The following is a 23,174-nucleotide window of genomic DNA, read 5'->3' on the forward strand; positions in this document are numbered from 1 at the left end:
TCCTTCCTCCTCTACCTCCCCCCCCTCCTCTACCTCTCCCCCTTCACTGAACCAAGGTATGAAGAGCATCAGGACAATCCACACACCCAGCTTCACCAGCTACAAGGCACAGAACGGAAATGCTGGCAAGTCCACCCCATCCACAGCCAAGGAGCCATCCTAAAGGCTAAGCACAGCGCGCGTGCAAGTTCACCAAGGCTTTTTGTTCATTTTCCAAGAATCTGCAGGCGATCTTTTAACCAGGGAATGTAACCATGTTGCTGTATTGCTGGAGGCTTAATACTAATCATGTGCTAAATACTGAATTATTACACTAGATTAGAGTGAAGCTTTTTTGTAAAACTCTGTTGCTGTTGTAATGATAAAAGAGCATTTTCTTCCTATAGGCAGCACCTCTTACAAAAAAGTGTGAAGAAGTGTGAGTGAACTTGACTGCGTGTGCACAGCGGTGTACTGAGCATGGGGAAATGTATGGTTAAAAATTTAGTAAGTTGTTTTATATAAAGCTATTTTTCATTATGGGGACTAGAAGTGAACAGAGATATACTAAAGTGTGATTATACACAACTGTAAAACTGAAACTAAAATATTTTTCTTTTATTTTGGTGTTATTTAGCTTTGTTACAGATTTCTATTTTTGTCAACAGATGTCATGGTTCCTTTCGAGATCTTTTTGCCAAAACATTTTGATACTATTGTAATGTACATTTGAAAGTAGTATGCTGGACAGTAAACCTCTACACAAGAAACAGAACAAGACTGGTCTTAGTGTGTATGAGGCAACTCAACCTATTGCACTGCCATTCAGATTATATTTAAGAATTTGCCAGCCGAGAAAAAAAAAATAAATTGTTTTACCCACATAGGTAGTTGATGATTACTTTTCTTCTCAGCTAAATCCACCCTTTTTCCTTCAGTTTTGTTTTACTGAGACCTGGAAACCCATTAATGTATTGCATTGTGGATTTTAAAATGTACACTTCTGTACTGTTCTGTATACTGGCAACCTTTTGTACATATCTATAAATATATATAAATAAATACTGTATGTGGCTGGGCACATAGAGTAGTTTTACCACACCAAAGTTAATTTTTATGCATGCTTAAAAATATATATGGGAAAGGGTTGAAAAAGATGGGTATCAGTCAAGTAGGAAAAAAAGCAGGAAGTTTGCATAGCTCATGGTTTTGTAAATAAATTTATTTGTATAACACCATAATGTAATATACAGAACTATGATAAGCAAAGATCTTTAAAAAAATAAAGGGCTGCATGCTTATATATTTGTATTTTGTCAGTAATAACTTTTATAATGGTCTCAATTAGCTGTTAAGCTGATTGCCTGAGAGATCAGGTGATCAAAAACATCAAGAGAAAAATTGACTTTGTTTTCCCCAGATTAAAGCCACACATCAGTATTAATTTTAAAACGGGGTCTTTCAATTTTCCCTGGACAAAAGCTAATTGCTGGAACTCCAGGTTAGAAAACTAGCAAGGAAAAAAAAGCAGCACCCAAACCTTTGACTGAGTGAATGAGGTATCACCTCTCCCACCTTTAAGTATTATTCTCTGTTTTATTCCTCCTTGGGAACAGAAGTTCCTTAGAAGTGTAATTTTGTGATGCATCCCTTGCAGCAGGAGTAATTAAAGAATGTAAATGTTACTTCACACCTCACGAACACAACACACGGTCTAGTTCCAGCAGGGTCCCCCCAAGAGCCATGCCCTCTGCTGGCACAGCTGCAGGGCTCCAGGCACACGCAGAACAGGAGCTTCAGCATCAGGCTGAGAGCTGAGCCCAGGATGAGCTGGGTGGCTCCAAGGACAAAGCAAAGCATAAGGCACAGGATGGAGCACTCATCTTGAGCCACCAGTGAAGCCAGTTCCCTTCCAGCCAGTACAGAAAAGTGGTGGCTCCAAAGTCTGGTCTGGGAGCAACTGATGTAGGTAGGAAGCACCTCTCAAAAACTGCTGTCACACCACGCTCCCTGGACCGTGCACTCTCCAAGGGTGTTTTCTACCCTCTGCAGTGCTGAGTACATTACTGCCTTGTTCTGAAGGGAACAAGCCTGATCCAATGCCATTTCTTGTTACCGGGTAGGGCTATTGCACGTCTCCAACAAAACAGACGGCAAATACAGGGAGCACCAGGAGGCCGGTACCACGTTTCTTCTCTAGAGCAGAGCCACAATGAAGTTCAAGCTAAATGATGGACGTACTAAGTTTTGCTCTTAAACTATTGTTACTCTGACACCCTTGGGCATCCAGCACTTACTGCAGAGCAGTAACTTGCCAATAGCTGATCCTCTGTAACTCCAAGAGAGCCATTGTACAGCCAGGCAGGGTCCCTGACAGCAGGTTTTGACCTTGGCCCTGGCCTTGCTCTGTCCTGCAGCACCCACCTGCGGGCAGCAGCTATGGCACTGCTCCTGCTGCTCACAGCCTCATCAGGAAAGGGGCTGCAGCCACATGGTGTCTTTATCTTGTCCGAGTTTAGACACTGACAGTAGTTGTGTAAGTATCAAGGGGTCCCTGCACAGTCACTGGGTGTGCAGTGGGCAGTAAGGCAGTGCTGTACTCAACAGGTAATTGCAGCTGGTGGTGGTGAATGTGAAAACTGCCATCCAAAAGTGAACACAACACCCCCCTGTGGCCTCAGCTACGTTGCAACGTGCACTTCTCCCAGCAACCACCACATCTTGTGTACCACGTCTCACCCTCAGTGCCAGGGCACAGCACCCTCCAGGACACCAACCATAGGGTCAGACAGGCGATGTTCACTCCGTCCCCATCCTGCTTGTAGAGCACTGAAGACAACAGGCTTTCACAGTGCAGACAGGGAAGGGCTGCTCGCAGACTGTAGCTCAGCACTGCGAATGCTTCTGAACACTGGGCAGAGCATTTAGAAAAACCAGCAAGCACAGAAGGAAATCGCAGGCTAGTGATTAAAAAGCCAAGTTTCTTCCTGCAGTTACTGCAGCAGCGGGGTCTCAACAGTAACAGAGCAGGTGAGAGGCCAGCTGCTTTCCCACAGCCAGCCCACGTTCAAAAAGGGGACATGCAGAAAAGCAGCCCATCTTCCTTGCAGTTGCCAGCACGCTCTGGCACAGGCAATTCCAGATCACGCTCTCACCAGCTCTTGGGCATTTTAAAGATGACAGAGGCTCTTCCACAAAGAACCACCCAGCAGGGTACCACATACCCAGGGCACCAGACCTGCTAGCAGTTGCATTTGCAGGACAAGTCTCTTCTGTGAGCAGCCAGCCAGTTTGTTTGCAGCAATCCCATGTGTTGAGATGTGATGGGACCTCACTGCTCTGAAAAATCAGTAATGAAGCAGCTCACTGTTTCCTTTTGAGGTGGAAGGAGTTAGAAGATGAGCAGGCCCTTCCTGCTGCCTGTGGTGGTCTACACCAGCCCAGGTCTTTGAGCAAAGCAAGGGCCATCCGTGTGGCCCAACTGACTCCACCTTATGGGGACTGCTGCAAAAACAGACCACCTCACCAGCCAGCCCCCGCGCTGGGCAGGCCACAGCGGTGGGAAGAACAGAGGAGGATGCACAAGGTAGGGAGAGGAGGGATGTGCAGGACCTTTCTGCCTAGAAATGTATAGGGCCAAAATCCATCTGAGGCAGCTCTACCTGCACGCTTAAAAATTCATGGCTTTGATAACAGACGATTAAGGCAGGCTTCTATGGTCTCATGACTACAAGCCACAGATGCACACACCACTTCAACGATGGCAGCTGTTTTAAGTCATGCCCCCTCCCAGACACACAAGCCTACGCCCTTCTTACCACAGGCTGTCACAATTAATTGCATGATTACTGTCTAAATGAGGACAGTGTCATGACCTGGCTTCAAAAACAAGAACTCACCTTTTTGTAGTAGATGAGGCCACATTTCACACTCTTTCATCCTGCCCAGACAAAGCCATGAGAGGTTCTCCTCGGACGCTGTGGACAGGAAGAGACCCTTTGTCCCGGTTTGGGCTAAACTTCCTGGTTTGGGCTGAAACTTCCTTGTTTTGTGTTCTGGACACCCTTATGTGCAGCTCAGTAAAGGATTTTCCTTCAGCTTCGCAGCAGCGTGACAGCTGTTAAACCATGTGGACTGTGGCCATGTCTTAATCCCACATCATCAGCCCAGACAAAGCCATGAGAGGTTCTCCTCGGACGCTGTGGACAGGAAGAGACCCTTTGTCCCGGTTTGGGCTAAACTTCCTGGTTTGGGCTGAAACTTCCTTGTTTTGTGTTCTGGACACCCTTATGTGCAGCTCAGTAAAGGATTTTCCTTCAGCTTCGCAGCAGCGTGACAGCTGTTAAACCATGTGGACTGTGGCCATGTCTTAATCCCACATCATCAGTGCTGCGAGCAACACTACTGGGGACCCTAACAAGCCCTTCAGAGTCCTACAAAGCAGTCATACAGCACCTTCCAGCTAACAGATTCCAGAAAACCGATTTCAAACTAAACCACCAATCCCCACTGAAACAGAACTGCTGTTTGGAACCATTTTGAAAATACAAACACTATTGCTACCAACACAGGACATCCTTTCATTCTTGTCCCATCAGATCTCAGCTCAGACATGTTCTTAACTACCTGCAGCTACACAGCTCCAAGCAGTCCTCCGACCAGGAGTACGTGCCAAGCCAGTTTGCATCCTCCTGGTGATCAGCATAAACCCCAAAAATGAGCACAAATGAAAGTGTTAAGAAATTCTGCTTAAACATAAAGACTCTCCTTTTTACTCCAAGTGTGACCAAACACTGGCGCAGGTTGCCCAAGGGAGGTTGTGGAGCCACCATTCTTGGAGGTACTCAAAACCCAACCCAACCCTCCCCTCCCCAGCCCCGGGCAACGTGCTCTGGCTATGCCTCCTTGAGCCAGGGCAGGACTAGGCAACCCTGGGGCCCCTGCCCACCTCAACTGCTCTGCAGCAGCCCTGTGGAGCTGCCCATGAATCTGCCTTCCAGAGAAACTACAGGCACTAACAGAATTCTCTTCAGTCCAGGCTACTGCAGCTGTGTGTCTTCCTTCTTGTGTCAGTCAGACTGTCACCCTTCCCTTCCACAGGAGGGCAAAAAACCAACCAACAACCCCAACAACAGAAGACAAAAAAACCACCACAGATTAAGGGTCTGAAGTAGCTACTGTTAAGGTCAGGGCACAGCAATGCCTCCTAAAAATTACTGTCATCTCAACTGCCGGGCTGGCTGGAATTCAAGGTGGCCCCAAATCTTGACAGTCTTCAAAGAGCAGAAAAAGCATCACTGTTTTTTCCCAGCCTCAGATAAGTTGTCACGTTACTTTCCTCAGGTGGAGCTCAGTAACCTCTTCTCCCTCATGCACCTGACATTGCTCCCTGCATCTCCCCTTCAAGTCAAGTGCTTCCCCAGAGCTTTCCTCCCTCCCACTCTGCCTGCCAGGTTATCTTCTCCAAGACCTGATTTACATGGAAAAGACAAGGCACTGGTGGTCTGAACTACCATAATCCTTTTCTTACATCCCCACAGATAACCACGACACTTGTTCAGGTTCCTTCCGTAACTGCTCTGCAGCTTCTGTGAGGCCCATGCTGCAGCAGACAATACCACGGAGACTGCTGAGGCCTTAAATTTGTACCTGTAGCATTGTCAGTCTATACAATTCCTGTTTTGTGTTTGGTGGGTTTTTTTAAGTTCTTAATTCTTCCAACACACCTAGTGCTCTATTGCAGTCATTTAAAGTTCCACATTTGCAAGTATAAGAGTTGGCAAGCCACGCATCTAGATTTGGGAGTTAAAATCCATAGTTATCCATAAACACATCAAAATGAAAATTAACTTGATCCATCAAATGGCTGTCAAATCAGGGTAAGATACAGACCCCCAGGATCCCTCACACACCTCCGTCAATACACTGCCTTCACCGAGAAGACCCCCACGCCTCACTGTGGAAGCTCAGCACACGCTAACAAGCTTCTGCGGTTAGTGATGGGACAAAACACATCTCCAGTCAAAGGTGACAGGTATTTGCTGCAAAATAGCTTTACAGAGGCATCACAGCATCGTATCTGTAAATCCCTTGCCCAAATACACTTTACTATTAGGACTGAAGCAAAAGTCATCATCGATTACTCTTGTAACTGTTTTTGTTTCACAAAACATACCCACTCTTCCTCACACTGCAGGCAGCCACACTGCTAATACAGCGGCTTCCTGTTCGCTCTGGGAGAAAAAAGACATTTTGGTTTGGCAGGAGACCACAAGAACAGGATTCATTTCTGTGTGAACTGGTACTAAGTGCGCACAATTACGTGGTGAGAACTTTCACAGACCTCAGCTGTCATATCCAGTATTTTTCTTCACAGCCAGTTTTGATACCCTTTTCTCACAAGGATCAAAACCACAGCTGATCAACCCATGGGACTGTTATAGTCACTCTGGAAAGAAACTGTCTGCCTAAAACCACGTCAGCTTACTCATCCCAGTTACTGTAATTCCTTTTCTTCTCAGTAATGGGACGCATCCATAAGAGTACATTTTTCTATGCTCACAGTGTTCACTGTTTTTTTATCATCGGTACAGGTTCAACCCTCTGCCAAGCACGTGACACTGAGATACAGGGATATCGCAGGTGATGAGCAGCTGCTTTGTTTTCAAGTAGGCGTGCAAGAAAGTAGAAGAAAAAAAAAGTAACTGGGAGAGGGTTCACACACAGAAGGGTTTTTAGGGTAGAAACTCATCTTCATAGTTAAGACTATAAGAAGTCCAAGACCTGTCCATCCTACAGTATTGTTCTGACTGGCAGATACTGCTATTCGCTCTTCATGACTTGGTGACAGTCATAGAACTGTTTTTTTCAGTGCCTCAAAACCAGCATATCAAACATAAACTGACTTGCTACATACTTCAGAATCAGATGTATACCGAGGTGAAAATACTTCACCAGCTGAACCCTTCCCGCGTGTGCTGACCTCCACGGCGTCATCCACAAGCAAAAGACAATGCAGAGAAGCACCCTTCACCCAGGAGCAACTGCAGGTTTTGTCATCCTGAGGACAGCTGCTGACTGCACCTTGTAAACACGACACTTTAGAACTGTTCATGAGAATGAATTTGCATCACGCAAAGAGTCACCAAAACGATTTTATTTCCAGTGTTTAAGTGGGTATGCACACAGGCATGATACAGGTTTGGATTCATTAGGTCTTCATGCAGAATTATATTCTCAATAAAAGAAACCAGTTCCATCCAGTATCCACTATCTACACGCCTATGTTACAACATTTATATCAAATCTGGTATCTGAAGAAAAGATACACATGTAGTATGTACATTTAAGTTACTTATTTTACAGAAAGATTAAAAATTCAAGTCACATAAAACTCAAAATCTGTATTAAAATTGGAAATATAAAACTCCAATATTTACTGGAATGCCTAAGGAATGGAAGCTCTGTAGCCACCTGTGTTAACATTTGTAAAATGTAATGAAACTCGTTAACAGTAAAACGCATTCGTTTGTAATAAGTTTCTCTAATTTAACAATATGGCACCCTAACAAACCAAATGAATTTATGATGAGGCACTTGTTAGTGACGAAACCAAAAGAACAATTTTTCTGCATACTAATGCCAGGCCAACTCGCAGTCAGAAAACCATGTATGCACTACACAGCATGTTGCATCAGATGCTTTGTTCAACATTTGTATGCAGCCATCAAATATACTTTTTCTTAAAATATATATATATACTTTAACTTTAGTGTTCTTCTGGCTGTGGTAATGCACTGTGAAGACGTTCCACAGAGCATATTGATGAAACCAGCCCAAATGAAGGCTGCATAACAACAACAGTACAGGAAAATATATATATTTATGTACACACACGCATACACACAGTTACTGGGAAGTGTAATAGTAGGTTAATGAATTGCTGTAGTGGACATATCTCCCCATTTCAAAGATACTGGTAGAATCGAGATCTAACCACTTGGGTCCCAGACAGTTTATGAGGATGGGCATCAACTGCTGGGCTGAAGTTGTTTTTGTTCATATTCTGATAGTTTTCACCATTTACCTGGTCTGGTGGCTGAAATGGTCCCAGAGGTGGTGTTCTATTAATTAAAATCAGGCTGCTGGAAGAACTGCCTTCCTCTGCCTGCATCTCTGCAGATAAAGGCAGATCTACCTTTGATACATCTGCTAAGCTAGTGTTCTCAAGTCTGGGCTTTCCAGTTTCACCCGTATTAAGGTCAGTTGTGCTAGTGCGTAAACGTTCTCGTGCAAGCCAGTCTGAGATCGAGAGGTCCTGCGCTGGACATTTTGGCTTCAAGCGGTTCACTGCTGAAAGCTCAGGCTCTCTCTCTCTACTCTGACTTGGCTCTTGAGCTTTCCAAACATTCAGGACACTTATTTCGGCAAAATCCCTCTGTCCTCCAAGCGTATGCCTTCGCCTGATATTTTTTCTCTTTGCAGTCTCTGCAGGATTAGCTTTTTGATTCCCAACTCCAAACATATCATCTGCAGATGATTTGAGACGCAGCTTTAACCTATCTGTAATTTTAAGTCTCCAGGTGGGTTCTTGTTTGTCACCCTCACTTCTGGCTGATGTAGCTAAACTGCTTGTTGATCTTCCTTTTTTCATTATGTCAAACATTTTGGTCACGGTAGGCAAGTCCTTCTCGCTCTTTGCATCCCCTGAACCCTCACTGTCCGTTTTGTGCCGTGCAGACTTTCTCCTAGACAGCGTATCGCATTCAATAAGTTTGTGTGAGCTAAAAAGTCTGCGACTCTCTAACTTTGGTGTTGAACTTCCCTCAGTACAACTTACTTCACTTTCTTCAGAGTTCTTCCGACTGGTCTTTACCACTTCTGAAACTTTCCCCTTGGACGACCTTTCAGCAGTGGCACTGGTGGCAAAGACAGGGAAGTCACTTTCACTGTCTGTCTCCATAGGACGCCCTTCGCTGATCAATTCACTTCTTTCATCATCAGCATCTTCTCCTTTGCTTTCTGTCACCGACTGCACCTCAGGGCTCAGCATACTGGCATCTAAACCAGTTAGATAGATCGTAGATGAAGTAGTTGAATAATCTGAGGTGATGGAACTGACATCAGCTGCTAAAAACTCATTGTGTTTATTTTCAGGGCTGGCTACTTTTTTGCATGAGTATCTGTGCTGGGAAGCCTGGGAGGAAGTGCTTAGCATAGTGCCGGAGTCAGACACTGTCTCCTCAACCTGGGAAGAAGATTGTGAAATAGGCATTTTTGGGTTATTCTTCTGCGTGGTTTGCAGACAGCTGAGATTCGGTGATTTTGTACATTTTTCATGGTAAGGCAGTGAAGGTTCCTCTGACAGGATACCTTCTTTCTTTAATAACTTCTTTTCGTCCTTTACAACGTTCACATCTTTTTTACTGCTGTTCTCTTTTTCCTTCAGGACAAACATCCTCTGTTTTCTCCCTATGTCTCTCTCTCTTTCGGATTCCCCTTTAGCTATGTCCTCTTTTGTTGTGTCACCACGAGACTGTTCTGCAAGCTCCTTCTTGAAAAATACATTATCCAACTCATCCTCTGAGCTGCTTGGTTGTGGTTTCTCTTTTGTTTTTTTCCGCTTGCGACTAGCTGCTGCAAAAATGGAGGACACGAGCAGTTCCTTGCTATACTGATCCTTTCCAGAACCCCAAGAACCCTGTTGGAAAAAAAAAAAAAACGGGAGGTGGGGGTGGGGAGAGCGTGATTAGAAAACACAAAGAAATAGTCATTAGCTTAAGACTTTTTAAAATTACATCCTGAGTGTCACTGCAGGAAGTCTGTCTTTTTTGAGGAAGTACTTCCATACTCTTTTTGTAGTCCACAGGACACTGCCCCAGAAGTCAATATTCATCCTGAGAATTCCACTTTTCATCTGAATCCCTCTGATTTACAGACTACTTTGTACATACAGCTGTTTAGTTTTTGATTGACTAATAAAGCAGGCTCCATTACAGCAAGACAACCTTTTCAAGACTGGTTCGCCACAGAAACTGTTTCACCAAACCACACTCCCAAGAGTGTGGTTTCAATCACTCCTTTCAGGAGCTTACCTATGTAAAAAGGCCAATTTCTCAAACTGTTTTTCAGTTGATCTTTCACTTTCAGGTTGAGTTTTAAAATTGTATCAATTCATTACTTCCAATAAAATGAAAGCTATACTAAACTCTACTTTAGGCACAAGTATAGAAAATTAACAGAAATAAACTACTTCCTGAGTTTTGAGGAATACTTTCAGAATTGCACAGAAGCCTTCAAGGGTCAAGCACAAATACTCTATTTTATAAAATGAGAAACTACTTTCACTACACACTGACAACATTACCAACAGGCCACTTCAAAGCCATGAACCTTTCCTACTTCCTGCCCTACTGCCACCTTTAAAAGAAGTGGGTGTTTCAGCACAGGTACCACCCTGCCTTGACTGCTGGCCAATGTGGTTTGCACACTGCAGACACCTGAGAAAAGAATACAGCAGTGGTACCTACTGAAAAAGGCAGCTGCTTGCATCAGAGGCCCTTAACACAGTGGGACTGAATTTTGACATCTGTCTCTGGCTCAGCAAGAACACCTCAGGTGTCAGCTACCTGAACCTAAGTCCACGGTTAGATATCTAGCCCCTCTCTCTGACCTGACAGAAGGAAGACTCAGTCCAGCAGTGATGGGCTGTGCTCAAAGAGTTCAAAATCCTAATCACTTATTACTATGCAACAATGCAGAGAGCGAGAGGAAAAGTGAGGGGAAGAGCAATCCTCATGGTTACAGTTCTAAGAAAAAACACAGGGACATCACATCAGAAAATTAATATCTCATGTTCTTGATGCAGATCTGAGATATCCAGACAGGGTGGGCAGAAGAGATGCAGTAAGTCTTGCTGAGAGGCCACAGGGAAGCAAAGCATCTGAGCAGCCTGCACAATATCCACCTGCAGTGAGTGCCTCGTCTCCGGCACAATGACTGCCTACAGGCAGCACGGACAAAGAACCTTCCCAACAGCAGGTCACACCTCTGGGCAGACAAGCGCCAATCCAAAACTGACTGGCAATGGGCCTCTGGGCGCTGGGGCCTACCATTTTCAGTTGACCACAGCAATTCTTCTCACTGCTCGAATGGCACTCTTGCTTTAGCTACTACCCCCCAATAAAGGATGGGTGAGTTCTGCGCACTTTTTTTTCCATGGGTTTGCAACACGTACATGTTCTTCTCACCAAGAAGGATATCAAGTAATGCAGCCAGCTGGAGCTCCACTTGGAACACATCTGACTGCAAGCAGGGCTGGCTGAGCACTAAACTGGCTCCTGTCCCAGGGATCCGCATGCACCTGCACCACGGGCTCACAGGCCCGTGACTGTGGCTGCTGCTCTGTGCTGCTTACAGGTGGCGGTCAGTGAAAGACAACCTGCAAATGTTGCAGCATTCCAGCACAGGCAGCGTGAAATGGTGTCCTGAAAGTTGGACTTTCCTGAGGCAGTGGCTGAACCACCAAGCATCCTCACAAAGCAGCTGGGCTGGCATCTCAGCAACAAACCTGAAGGATGTATTAAGTTCTGTTCTCAGCTCAAAGGGGGCATCAGTGATACGCCTAGAACGCACATCAGCATAAACCTGTATCATGGGCTCACCGCTGGCTGAGGTCAGCTGCACACTGCCGTGTCACCCAGCGCTGCAGACATCCAGTGATGACAACTACAGAACAATAGCCAAAGAGCCCGAAACGTCCGTCCATTAGAGAGGTGAGGACGGAACTACTGATCATATTCCAGCCTTAATCAACATGGAGGCTGTCCTCCCAAGCACAGCAATGCTTGGTGGGAGATTCTGCACAGCAACCTTTACTCACAACCTTTTGCTTCCTCTAAGAGAAGGAGCTCTTCTGAGGAAAAAAAAAGGGCTAAATTCTATTTACACTTTCCTCAGTGAAATAGGGCAACACAAATACTGTCTGGGAACAAGTAGTATGTCACCAATGACAGGGAACATAACTATACACGTTTACTAAATGAGATGCAAAAAGGAGGCAAGAACTCACAGTTGCAAGAGCTTGGAACAAAGCTGTTTATATGTGCAGCTGACTGCTTTGACAGATGCAGCTAATTATAAACAAGTGATACTTTTCCAATACTGCACTTTACCTTATTTGATGAGAAAATAGTATTACCACTTATTCAAAAAATTCTATATAAGCTCTATAGCGCATCTACATATAAGTGATTTAATAAAGCAATCAAATACCTAACAGATTTCAGAGGCTTATAACTCCATTTCACAAAATTATTTACCTTAGATTTTGCTGAGTCACTAGTAGCTGAATCTGTGGAAAATAAAAAAAGACAATTCTGCTCAGTTCTGTGCAATTTTTTTGTTGTTGCTACAGACAATGCTGAACTTATGGAAAAAGACAAGCACAGAACAAAATGTGAAGCAAATAAAAACCAGAACAGAGTGAATAGTCAGAGCTCACAAAGATGCAAGCTGCACCACAGAAAGCCACCGCCATGAAAGGATGCTGTGAATTGTAGGCAGAACCAGCTCAATGATAGGAATGGCAAAGGAGCCCTGTTCTTCTAAATAAAAACCAGAAATACTAATGTTTATTCGATGTTTTAAGTATACAGCCCCTGCAAAACCGCAGCTGAGACACCTTTTCAGGATCGTACTGCGTACTCTGCTGAGATTCAGGATACACATAGCAAAATTGAATATCTTAGTACTCTTGGCTGTCCTAGGTACAAATCATAGTTCATGTAGTCATATTCTTTTGGTGAGTTTTTAAAGGAATTAAGTCATATTTTGTGTGTAAAACCCCAATTATACATCTCTCTCCATCTCTATGTGTACGTAAAATTTTATTTTTTAAATCAGCTAGATTTCAGCAGCTACCAGTTTTGTACTTTTCTTTAACAAGCGCTATTATGAAATGAAAAATGGACACCATAGTTTTACTGTCTTGCAAAACCCAAGAATATACAATTATAAAGGGGGTAGGAAGGGGCTAGCACAATGCCTAAAAAAATATGAACTTGGATGTGTTCCAGCTTTAGGGACTTTCTCCCTGGGAAGAAAGAGCTGAGCCCCCTGCCACACCCCTTTTTGACACATGGCTAATGCTTTATGACTAGAAAGACTGGTAGACCATACCATGCTATTTCTCCTCAGGGTCTGCTTCAGAGATAACAAGAAACAGCAAAAAATTTTTAAAAAGTAGCATTGATCTGTTTAAAATAGTCTTAAAAGAAAATTTACAGCACAGATCAACTTTTTTTTTTTCCATTTACAAGAAACGGGGGTTTCTGCAGACAAGGCAGCTACAGTGTGGGCAACAGTCCTCCTTCTTCCTACAGTTCCAGCTGTCCATCAGTGACATCACAGAATCCACTAATGACATCACCGTGTGATAGACTCCTCCCACTTCGCCTGTTACAACATTAGTATAAAGTGACTGTTTCAGTAAGTGCTGAACAACCCTTTGAAAACCGAAACAAAAGCTAGAGATGAAGGGATAACACTTGTGGGTTACAACATGCTGGGTTAGTGCAATAGTATAGTGAAGGGAGGGGGGATAAAGTCACCAAAAAAGAGCCTGCAATGCTTGTCCTTAGCCACAAAAGAGGACGGCATTCATAAACAGAAGGAAATCAGCTTTAGTATAGACATACTGCAACATACTTAAAGTGTCCATCACTCGACAGGAAAACATAACTCAATTTTTTGCATTCCTAAGGTTGGAAAGGAGCAGTATTAGACCACCACTGAAGATCAGTCTTTCTGCCATCACAACAAACCACTTTACAGCAGCTTATCTGTTTCACCTCACAATGATGGTTGCATGGGTTACTGTGAATAAATAAAATAGTATGTGCAAGCTTCATCTTTTAATGATTATATTCCTCTTAGACAAACTTTTCCAAATTATATCATGCATGATTATCAACAATTCAAGTCTTTAAGAAGTGTTAATGGTCTTTTGGAAAAGAGAAAAACAATTTATTAGTAAAAGAAAATAGGAAGAGAGTTACAGTAAGTTAATAGAGTAGGTTGTTCTAGCCTATGGACTAACACTGTCCGGGCGAGTTACCTGATACGTCTCCAGGAGATACTCCGGTTCTTCCAATGTTGGTGAGTAAATGATCTATGTTTGGCACTGGCTGAGATTCTACAGTGTTTTCCTCCTGAACTGCTGTCTATAGTTAATAAACAAAAATGTCTTCATCATCGTTTCACAAATAGTTCATTATGAATCAACAGCATTTAGAAAATTGCATTATTCACCTGAGGACACGCTTTCCTCATGTGTTCTTATTTTCCCATTTTGCTTTATGCTTTTAAAACAAATGCATAGTTTGATTTGAAAAAGAAATCATTACTGCAAGGACTGGAGAGCTAAAAAGGTGCTTCTGAAGAGCAAACTATACAGTAATGTAATAAGAAATATATAGACATACTAGAGGCAGCAGAAACAGATTCTGAACTAAAATAATTAGAACACAAATATTTGACACAATACTTACAAGAGGTTCTTCAGCATCATCTTCTGTGAAAAACCAGTCATGCTACAATTTAAAATAAAAAAGGTGAAAACCCAACAAGAAACACAAAACCCAAATGTGGAACAATCAAATATGAACATTACTAAAAACGATATCCTGGAGTTCAAAGGATAAGTACCAGACCCAAAGTGGCCCAAGGAGAGAAAAGCTGGTCGATCTGTGTATGATCTTATTTTTTTAACAATGAAATGCATCCACTTACTTTTTGGATGAGTGTTTCTACAATTTTATATTGGTCTGGCATGTGCGTAACCATGTGTGTCATGTTATCATCAGATGTCCTCACGAGTGTTGGACCAAATACTATTGCCAGGTTTCTTGGTTCCATCTAAGAAATTAAATATTTCCACATCATATATTTATAATGAGAAAATACAATATGGGCTAAGCACATTCATCTAACTCTCTGAGAACCATTTTAAATAGAGGCAACAAAAAGGTTTATAAAAACGCTGACTCAGGTGGGATGTTACATTACGCTAAAACACTCCTATAGCAGCTGCCATAAATGCATCCAACATTTCTGCAATTCAGAATTCAACCTTCCTTCACCCACTGCAAGTAAACAGCTCTACAAGCACAGAAAACTGAAGAACTCTGATATATTCTTCACATTTTCAGGACTTTTTTTTGATTCCCATAAAGATTATTTGTTTTGCTTAGAAATACTGATGTTTTAAGATTTTTTTAATGAAAAGGCATTGGTAGTTCCTTTTTTTTTTTCCTGAAAATGTTTACATGACACGAAAAAATTAAGCTGGTAATCAAATACTCTATTATGTCTACTAACAAAGAGCTCATTCAGTGTGCATCTACTTTGGAGGAGGCATCAGGAACCAACATCACAAACCAAACACATCTATTCATAAAACAAGACTCAGAGCTGTGCGATGTCGCAACGTTAATTGTCCGCTTAATTTACTTTTAATGTTACATTTCTGACAAATAATTCCAAGAAAGCAGCGGCAGAATACTTACCTTCTATTTTTGTTTACTTCTCTGACTTACAGTCTACCGTTGTGACATAGAATAGATCAATAATATATAGGAGGTAAGATCTTGTGCTTACCAGAAGGAGTTGCTAACATGACACAAGCATCTAATGCTCACTTAGACTTGAATTATAGCCTTTAGCAAGTGAAAATATTATAGTATCACTTCACAATATATAGCCTTATATATTCTGTAATATTAACATTATTTACACAACACTGATACAGGACATCAAAACCATAAAATAATAAATTAAGGTTTGCCTTAGGCATTGCACTTAAAAATTACACTTACTGTAATTTCCCTATAATGTCAGCTATAATCCCACTAAAGGTTATCATTTGTAAAGTATTTTAATATATATACACACACACATTTTTCTTTCATATTTAACTAGAGGATATTATTTGCAGAACTTATGTTGGAACCTATCATATTCATTTGAACTGGGGCATTTTCTGATTTTGTACATGATTTAAGATTCCTCTATACAGCAATCACATCAATTTTTTTCCTGTATCCTGCACATTGGTAGGCAAGTAACAAGCCACCATGTTACCTGCCCTGAGGTAAGCATCCATAAGCATACCCATATTGTGCACAGCTTTGCATTCAGCTACCCCTCCCTGAGAGCTAAAAAAAGGGGATAGTATTATTTGCATTTACTGTAGGATAACATGCACAGAAGCACTTAATGCAAACTATCTCCTCCCTGCCCCATGGAAATAACAAAAAGCTACTCTTAGTGCTGGTCTAGGACACCGTAGTGATGAACCACCACCCTTTACATCACAAACTTTCTTTCTTAAAACCAGCTAAACCAGCATCTGTGGAGATCAAACACTCAAGTAATTACAGCAAGTCCTAGTCTTAAAATTAGCGAAGCACCCAGGAAGCCAGGCTTCACACAAAGCTGGTGTGACAGCCTCTGTGAACAGGTTCATTCAGGTCACAGACATTCGCCTGTGCTCTGCCCAGGCATACTCTTATTGGTGTCGAGATGGGATTATATGAAATTCACAGCCTTGGGATAAATTTAGGATGTAGGCAGTTATTCTCACAAGAATTAATACCATAACCTTAATAACCTGTGAATAACCTTAATTCACACTAAATAGGTGCATATTTAGCAGGAGTCCTTAGTCTAATGCAAAAATCTTCTGAAGATAGCAAAGGTCTTAATTTATTACCATAGATAAAATTATCACCTTAATAGAAATATTCCTGCTCAAAAACTGTACCTAATGAACGAAACAAAGCAAAATACATTAGACTTTTTTTTCAGATACCTTGTTCTTTTCTGAGTTCTCTGCTACTGTCTTCAGGTGTGCAGATAGAAACTTGAGAGTCTCATAATGGTGTTCAGGTAAATCATGAATCTGAAACAAACAACGACTATTCAGAACATTAAACATTTAATACCAATATTGAAGTGCACTACAACACACCTGATTTCAGCTTACCAGTCTCTTCAGTGTTTTCAGACGCTCAACAGGATCTTCTTTTCTATTGGCATCTATAAAATCTGCATATTTGTCTGTTAAAAAAAGCAGAAATTAATCACATGAGTTTGTGTGTGTGTATGTATATATACGTATATACACCCTCACTTTCCAGGCCTCATCCACTTCATGAAGAAAGATGTTTGTGTGTATATATACATGTGTCTATGAATGAACCTTTGGAAGCCTTAAATTAGCCCGTTATATTGTATATACTATAATAAAATGGCAGTGGGAGAAAAAAGCTTACATATAATACTGCAACAATAAAACTGCAAACATTACTCAGTTTGGTTTTTTTCCAAATTTAGAATTCCTCCACCATCAGAGAAATTCTATTTAAAGCTCTCATTTTTAAGCTCTGTGATCACCATGACTCCCTTCTCCTTAGGGAAAAAGGAGGGCATTTATTATAGAGTTAGAATGATTCCACTGGATTTTCTGTGAAATCAGCTGGAAGTTGTAAGACAACTGTTCAACAGTAATTCCTAAAGACAAAACCGTAACTTAAGCAACTCACCATTGGTAAAAAGGGGTTCTGGGAGCTTTCTGAAGAAGGATTTCAGCAAACTGCTTATCACATTCAAGTCTCGCCATTTCTACACATTCAGAAGAAAAAGACAGACACACTTTATATTTCTATAATCACTACACAACCAGAAGATTTTGTGAATTCGACCGGGAAACAGCGTGATCAAAGACTTACATCATCGTGAACATCAATGTCAGTCATGCCTTTGTTGAGCTCTTCTTGCATACTTGAGATGGCAGCATTGTTTCCAGGAACTCTGTAAATACCCGTGTACTCAAGACCTCTTTCTTCAACCAATTTGCAGCATATATCAACAATTAATGGAATATACTGAATAAAAAAAGATAAATTGTATACACATTTTGAAGTAATTCATACAAAATGTATTTTAAAATCACAACAGAAAGAAAAATTGTCCGTCCATACTTTGTTGGTATGAGCTGGGGGGCAATCATCTAGTCTAACACCAAACGTTCCTACAGCAGATGGCTTCTTTTCAAATGTCTTCCTCATAATGCTTGGAATGCCTTTTCTCCACGTTCCCTTGTCTTTTGGTGGGCTTGTCTCATCTTTTGGTTGTTAGCATGATACAAACAAGGAAATAAAGATGAAAAACAAGAACATTTAAGTTACAAATACTACTGTGAATACAGATTTGCAAAGGCAAAGTGATACCTGCTGTATTTTTACCTCTTACTAGCTCAGCTTCCCACACCTGCTTGCTAAGTATTAGTCTGCCTTAAACATACCTTTTACCCTTTGGTGATTCAAATGATACATTTGAACATAGTCATACCACAGATTTAGAAAAAGCAAGTAGCTGGATGGTACTGTGGCATCTCATCATACTAAGACTGAAGGTATGTAAAGGTACTAAAGGTACATTAAAAAAATTAAAATCTACACGCAGAAAAGCAAGATTAAAGTCTCTACTGAATCACTGTGCTGCACAAAATTCCTACGAAACTATACAGCCATGCTCGCACTTCTACAGACCTATTCACACTTTCAAAAACGAGCAGGTTTTAGTCACTCCTGCATCATTTCAAATAGGACTGAGAAGTATTACCTGTGCAAAAATCAGATAAAACTTTCCGTTGCTGTTTACCCCTCCTATACAAGTCATTTGGCAAATTACAATTCCCATGTATCCTATACTGCAAGTCACCTAATACAACAGTATTTCCTTCTTAAAGTATTTCTGGAAATACTCTTTCAGCAGATTTCACATTTATGTAACATCTGCAATTTAGATACATGATCTGTAACACAGAAGGAGCAAAAGGACATTTGCTGGGACCACAAAATGGAATTCACTCACAGCTTAAATTCAAGACAGAATTGTTCACGAGAGGTTGATCGAAAGTGTTTGCTCAGTCAGTTGCTTGAATTTTTTTGCAACTTCCTTACAAGAACAGTCTGATCAGAAGTACCATACATTTACACATTCTTTGAAAAAAACCCAAGTAGTTAGTGACATTATTTGATGAAGTTCAGTTACTGATTTAAGTTTGCAGTGCCAGCTCATCGGACTTTAAGAAATCAGCAGGCTTAAATTTTGTTCTGGAAAAAATAATATAGTTTCACTCCTATATCTTAAATATTAAATACAAAGATACAGGATTAAATATTAATTCTTCTCTACTTGAAGAACACTTCAATAGAAAATTTTGGCTTCTTAACAATATATCTGAAAATATTAATTTTACCTTGTCACTTCCAAATCAGCTGGAGACAACAGTATGAATTACACACAAAATCATTTTGAAAGTTTGGCAAAATATTAGTCACAAGAAGTTTAATACCTGTGCTTTACTTTAACACTACATGGAGTTGTAGGAAAAAAAAACCCTCTTGAGAAGACTGCAATAAAAAGCTTCAGGGATTTGAGAAGACCTGAAATATATTTAAGATAACATCTGAATGAAGCAGATACAAGGAATGAGCGACTGTGGCCATAGCTTTAAAAAACCTGGTTAAAACTTTGTTGGCATGTGTGTATTCGTTACTGAAAAACTTGAGAAGGGCACCTTGATGGCCTCACACTGGGGAACTGAAGAAATACACAAAACATATAGACCTTTAGTGAGAAGCTTTCTTTCAGACTCTTCCTTAGGAGAATGTGGACTCTGGGTCCGTTGTTCTGCTTTAGTTCCAAGCAGAGTCTGTCTGATACTTAGACTCTGGCGAGGTGTTTTGGGAGATGGCTCTGTTTTGCTGCTTGAAGAACTGAAACAAGATATATCACTTCAGTAAAAAGAAGCTAGAGAAGAAGTCTACAAAAACTACTGGCAGCATAAAATTCACCTACCTCATCATTGTACTGTATTCTTTAATCCTTCGACTAATTAGATCTCGACTAGTGACACCAGTATCCTATAAAATGAATCAAGATCTACTTTATAATCTTATAAAACACGGCAATTTTTTTACTTTCAGAATATGATTAACTCTTCCTGTCAACAGATTGCATATGAAAAATTCACATTTCAGTACAGTTAAAAAACAAAAAAACCTAACAGGCAGTCCTTGAGAACAATAAGGACAGAATATTTAAAAACCACAAGGAAAACTGAAGGGAGTAATTAGAAATTAAATGCTGCTATTTAGACTTCTTTTCAAAACAATACAATCTGATTAAATCCTGTTAAACTGTAAGTCAGTTTAAATAGAAAACATGCAAGTCAACACATCCTACTATGAAAAATCCAATCCTATGTGCACACAGTACTTATATAACTAATTACTATTACACATACAGCTGAAACAGCCATGAGTTCATATGTGCTTTTATCCATCTGTCTAATAATGTTTATTAATCCACTTTTCTTTAGATAATTATTTCAAATCTGAGCAGATGTGTTTGATCTCAGACATGAAAATATTCCCATTACTCATCACTGGAAAGAATATGCACTGAGGACAATACTGGGGCAGATATTGAAACGTCATGTACGATAGGCTATCTTTTCCTTTGTAATCAGCATTAACATTTAATTCATAGAAACATCAACATTTAACCAAAGAAACTGGCATCCTTCAAAAACTCACTTTTTAACTACTGAGAAATTCAACACACTATACCACTGCATGCACAACTTTGCAATGCAAGTCTGACGACGGATCGCACTAGTTCAAATCCTGCAATTATCTTTTAAAAAAGATTAGGGACTTTTGACATATCAATTTAATATAAATTGTATCTTTAGTCAAATAAGCAACAATATTAATTCCTTTACTTAAAAGTCTGCTCTTTGACTATTAATATGTTAGGCTTTTAATTCAATTTATTTACTCAGTTACCTTGTATTTCACCTCATGTTCTCATACATTCCTGCACACATTGTGGTCTATTGTTTAATTGTGAAGCATTTCTTTTGCTGAAGTGTTCATTACAAGAAAAAATAACCATTTCTTAATTAAAATACATGAACTATGGCTTCTACAGTATATATGATTACCTCATCATTTAAGTTGCTGTTGTCTTGTATTGCTTTGATCCATGCTAACATATTATCTCTGTCCTCAGCTTGAAATAGATACTCGCAGTCTGATGTGGTGAGTCTAAATACATTTTTCCTCTTGGTTTCACAATATGAGATGTCTATCAGACAAGCATTGATGCTTATAGGTTGTTCTTCTTCAGACAGGGTCACTTGTTCCTTTTTATCCTTGTACAAATAAAGTGAATGACCTCGCAGAACAACATACAATTGCTTCCATGGCCGAATGCTCCCACCAACTCGCTGAAAAACATCAACCGATATGTTTGTCAAAAACTACCTCCAGAAGTTTTAAAAAGAAAGACTAACCACCTACCTATATCATTCTTAAGAATTATGGGTGGGAAGACTTCACAAAGAGGGATTCACTAATTGCTCTCCATTAGAGGAGTGGATTGCTCAATAGCAATCCCCTGATCACCCATTAAACATGTTCGCATATGACGGTAGCAAGAAACAGAACACGACTAGTATTTCACAGAGGCATTAATACAAATGTAGTTAAAAACTATTTAGTGCTCTCTTACCCACGGTCAGACTCACATTTACACACCACTCCAACTCCAGACTCCCAATTTTCCTTTAGTATTAGTCTATACTTGTGCAAAATGTTATTTTGAACTCCATAACATTCACAAAAATTACAGCTTTTCTCATTATTAGCAGAGAGGAAAAAAACACCACAAACTACAATTGTCAAGGGACTGATACTTACTACTTAATTAGTCATTAGAAATTAATTTATTTCACAGATGCTTTGAAATGTAAAACTAAGACAATTTGGAAAGCAGTCCATAAAAGAAGCTGAGGAATTCACTGAAGTGAATGTTCTAACAGGTCTACAATTATCAGTCTCACTGATGCTCGGATCCAAAAAAAAAAAAAAAAAAATCAATTAAAAAAGCAGATCAGAAAGGCTTCAAGTTTCTTATCCTAGTTTTTCACCAGCTTAATGTCTGTACTAGGTTTAAAAAAAACCAAACGTGACAATTACCTTTCCTTTGTCTGTAACGAGCTGACGAAAATGGAGCCATCCTTCCTTGGAGGCATCACCAAAGACCTCTGAAGAAGAATCTTTTCGGGAACCAGAGTCTTCAGAAGACTTCTGACTGTCTGAGACCTGAAGAAAACATCACAGAAGGACAGTGTGCTTCTAAACACACTTCTGCGCGCTCCCTGCATTCAAGATGTTTCTCACTTAATGCCCGTAGGATAGCCTCCCAGGGGAATACAATTTCTATAGCTTCCATACAACAACAGTGACCTTACACATCCCAAGAACATTTTGAGAAACGGCAGGAGTCTTAGACACTCATTAGTAAGTTTTTACAAAAGCCTGCCATAGATATGCTATGTTTACAGAGGCTGAGGAAAATTAAAATCAAGGACCACGTGATGTGCCTAGGAAAAAAGAGACTAGGTTTACTTATACATACAGCATGAACAATTTGATGAGTAGCAACTCCAAAGAAGTCCATCTCTGCATTTAACACATCACTCTGTATAGTAATTCATACAACTTGGCAGCAGTATGTGTAATTCTTAGGACTTGTTAAATACATATTTACCTACCTTAATTCCCTTTAAACTAGATACATGCTTAATGGATCTGTTGGGAGAAAAACAAATGCTAAAATGAGATTTTATACACTTCTGAAAAGCAGATCTCTAGATTAACTCATATTTTTTCATGAACTCACGATTTTCCTTCTTCTCTGTAGTCATCCAGTCCTTCATCATACGACTTTGATCTCTCAGTTTTTGCAGCAGGCTGGCTATCCAGGACACTAGACCGGATGGATTCTACAAACAAGTAGAAATTTTTTAGTATGTAGGAACCTGATTCACATTTTTGCAGTTTATTTCATGCAGTAACGAGTTTATGGTTTTCATTCTTGTTCTCCAGAGCATAAAAAGTTGCACCAGAAAAAAAATTAGATCAACACTCACCATGATCATGTGAAAGCTGTCGCCGAATTAAAGGGACTGGAGATGTGGGACTGGGAGGAACAGTTGTTACAGCCGCTGCTTGAGAAGCAGTCACAGAAATAACAGCAGAAGCAGGAAAGGGGGCAAA

The 23,174-nt window shown here is 40.6% G+C and overlaps 2 protein-coding genes across 2 annotated transcripts in view; one reads left to right on the plus strand and one right to left on the minus strand.

Moving 5' to 3' along the window:
* Nucleotides 1-163, plus strand: part of LOC104494583 (sickle tail protein homolog) — a gene marked incomplete at its 5' end in the record, with an annotated part of 3,656 nt that extends 3,493 nt beyond the window's left edge. Inside the window, one exon of the mRNA XM_010137444.1 lies at nt 1-163. Within this exon, the coding sequence (XP_010135746.1) occupies nt 1-163 (163 nt within the window).
* Nucleotides 164-7,120: 6,957 nt separating this feature from the next.
* The window catches only part of ARHGAP21 (Rho GTPase activating protein 21), a 67,698-nt gene continuing 51,644 nt past the window's right edge, over nt 7,121-23,174 (minus strand). Inside the window, exons 8-24 of the mRNA XM_010137443.1 lie at nt 23,048-23,166; nt 22,798-22,900; nt 22,670-22,706; nt 22,092-22,217; nt 21,056-21,340; nt 19,906-19,970; nt 19,675-19,823; nt 18,021-18,163; nt 17,769-17,924; nt 17,583-17,661; nt 17,024-17,097; nt 16,850-16,939; nt 14,770-14,895; nt 14,529-14,570; nt 14,096-14,201; nt 12,300-12,331; nt 7,121-9,679 (exon numbers count right to left, since the gene is read on the minus strand). Of these exons, the coding sequence (XP_010135745.1) occupies nt 7,946-9,679; nt 12,300-12,331; nt 14,096-14,201; nt 14,529-14,570; nt 14,770-14,895; nt 16,850-16,939; nt 17,024-17,097; nt 17,583-17,661; nt 17,769-17,924; nt 18,021-18,163; nt 19,675-19,823; nt 19,906-19,970; nt 21,056-21,340; nt 22,092-22,217; nt 22,670-22,706; nt 22,798-22,900; nt 23,048-23,166 (3,466 nt within the window). The 3' untranslated portion in view covers nt 7,121-7,945. The remainder of the gene's footprint in view (nt 9,680-12,299; nt 12,332-14,095; nt 14,202-14,528; nt 14,571-14,769; nt 14,896-16,849; nt 16,940-17,023; nt 17,098-17,582; nt 17,662-17,768; nt 17,925-18,020; nt 18,164-19,674; nt 19,824-19,905; nt 19,971-21,055; nt 21,341-22,091; nt 22,218-22,669; nt 22,707-22,797; nt 22,901-23,047; nt 23,167-23,174) is intronic.

The sequence above is a fragment of the Buceros rhinoceros genome, unplaced genomic scaffold (genome assembly GCF_000710305.1).
Source record: "Buceros rhinoceros silvestris isolate BGI_N320 unplaced genomic scaffold, ASM71030v1 scaffold816, whole genome shotgun sequence".
NCBI lineage: Eukaryota > Metazoa > Chordata > Aves > Bucerotiformes > Bucerotidae > Buceros > Buceros rhinoceros.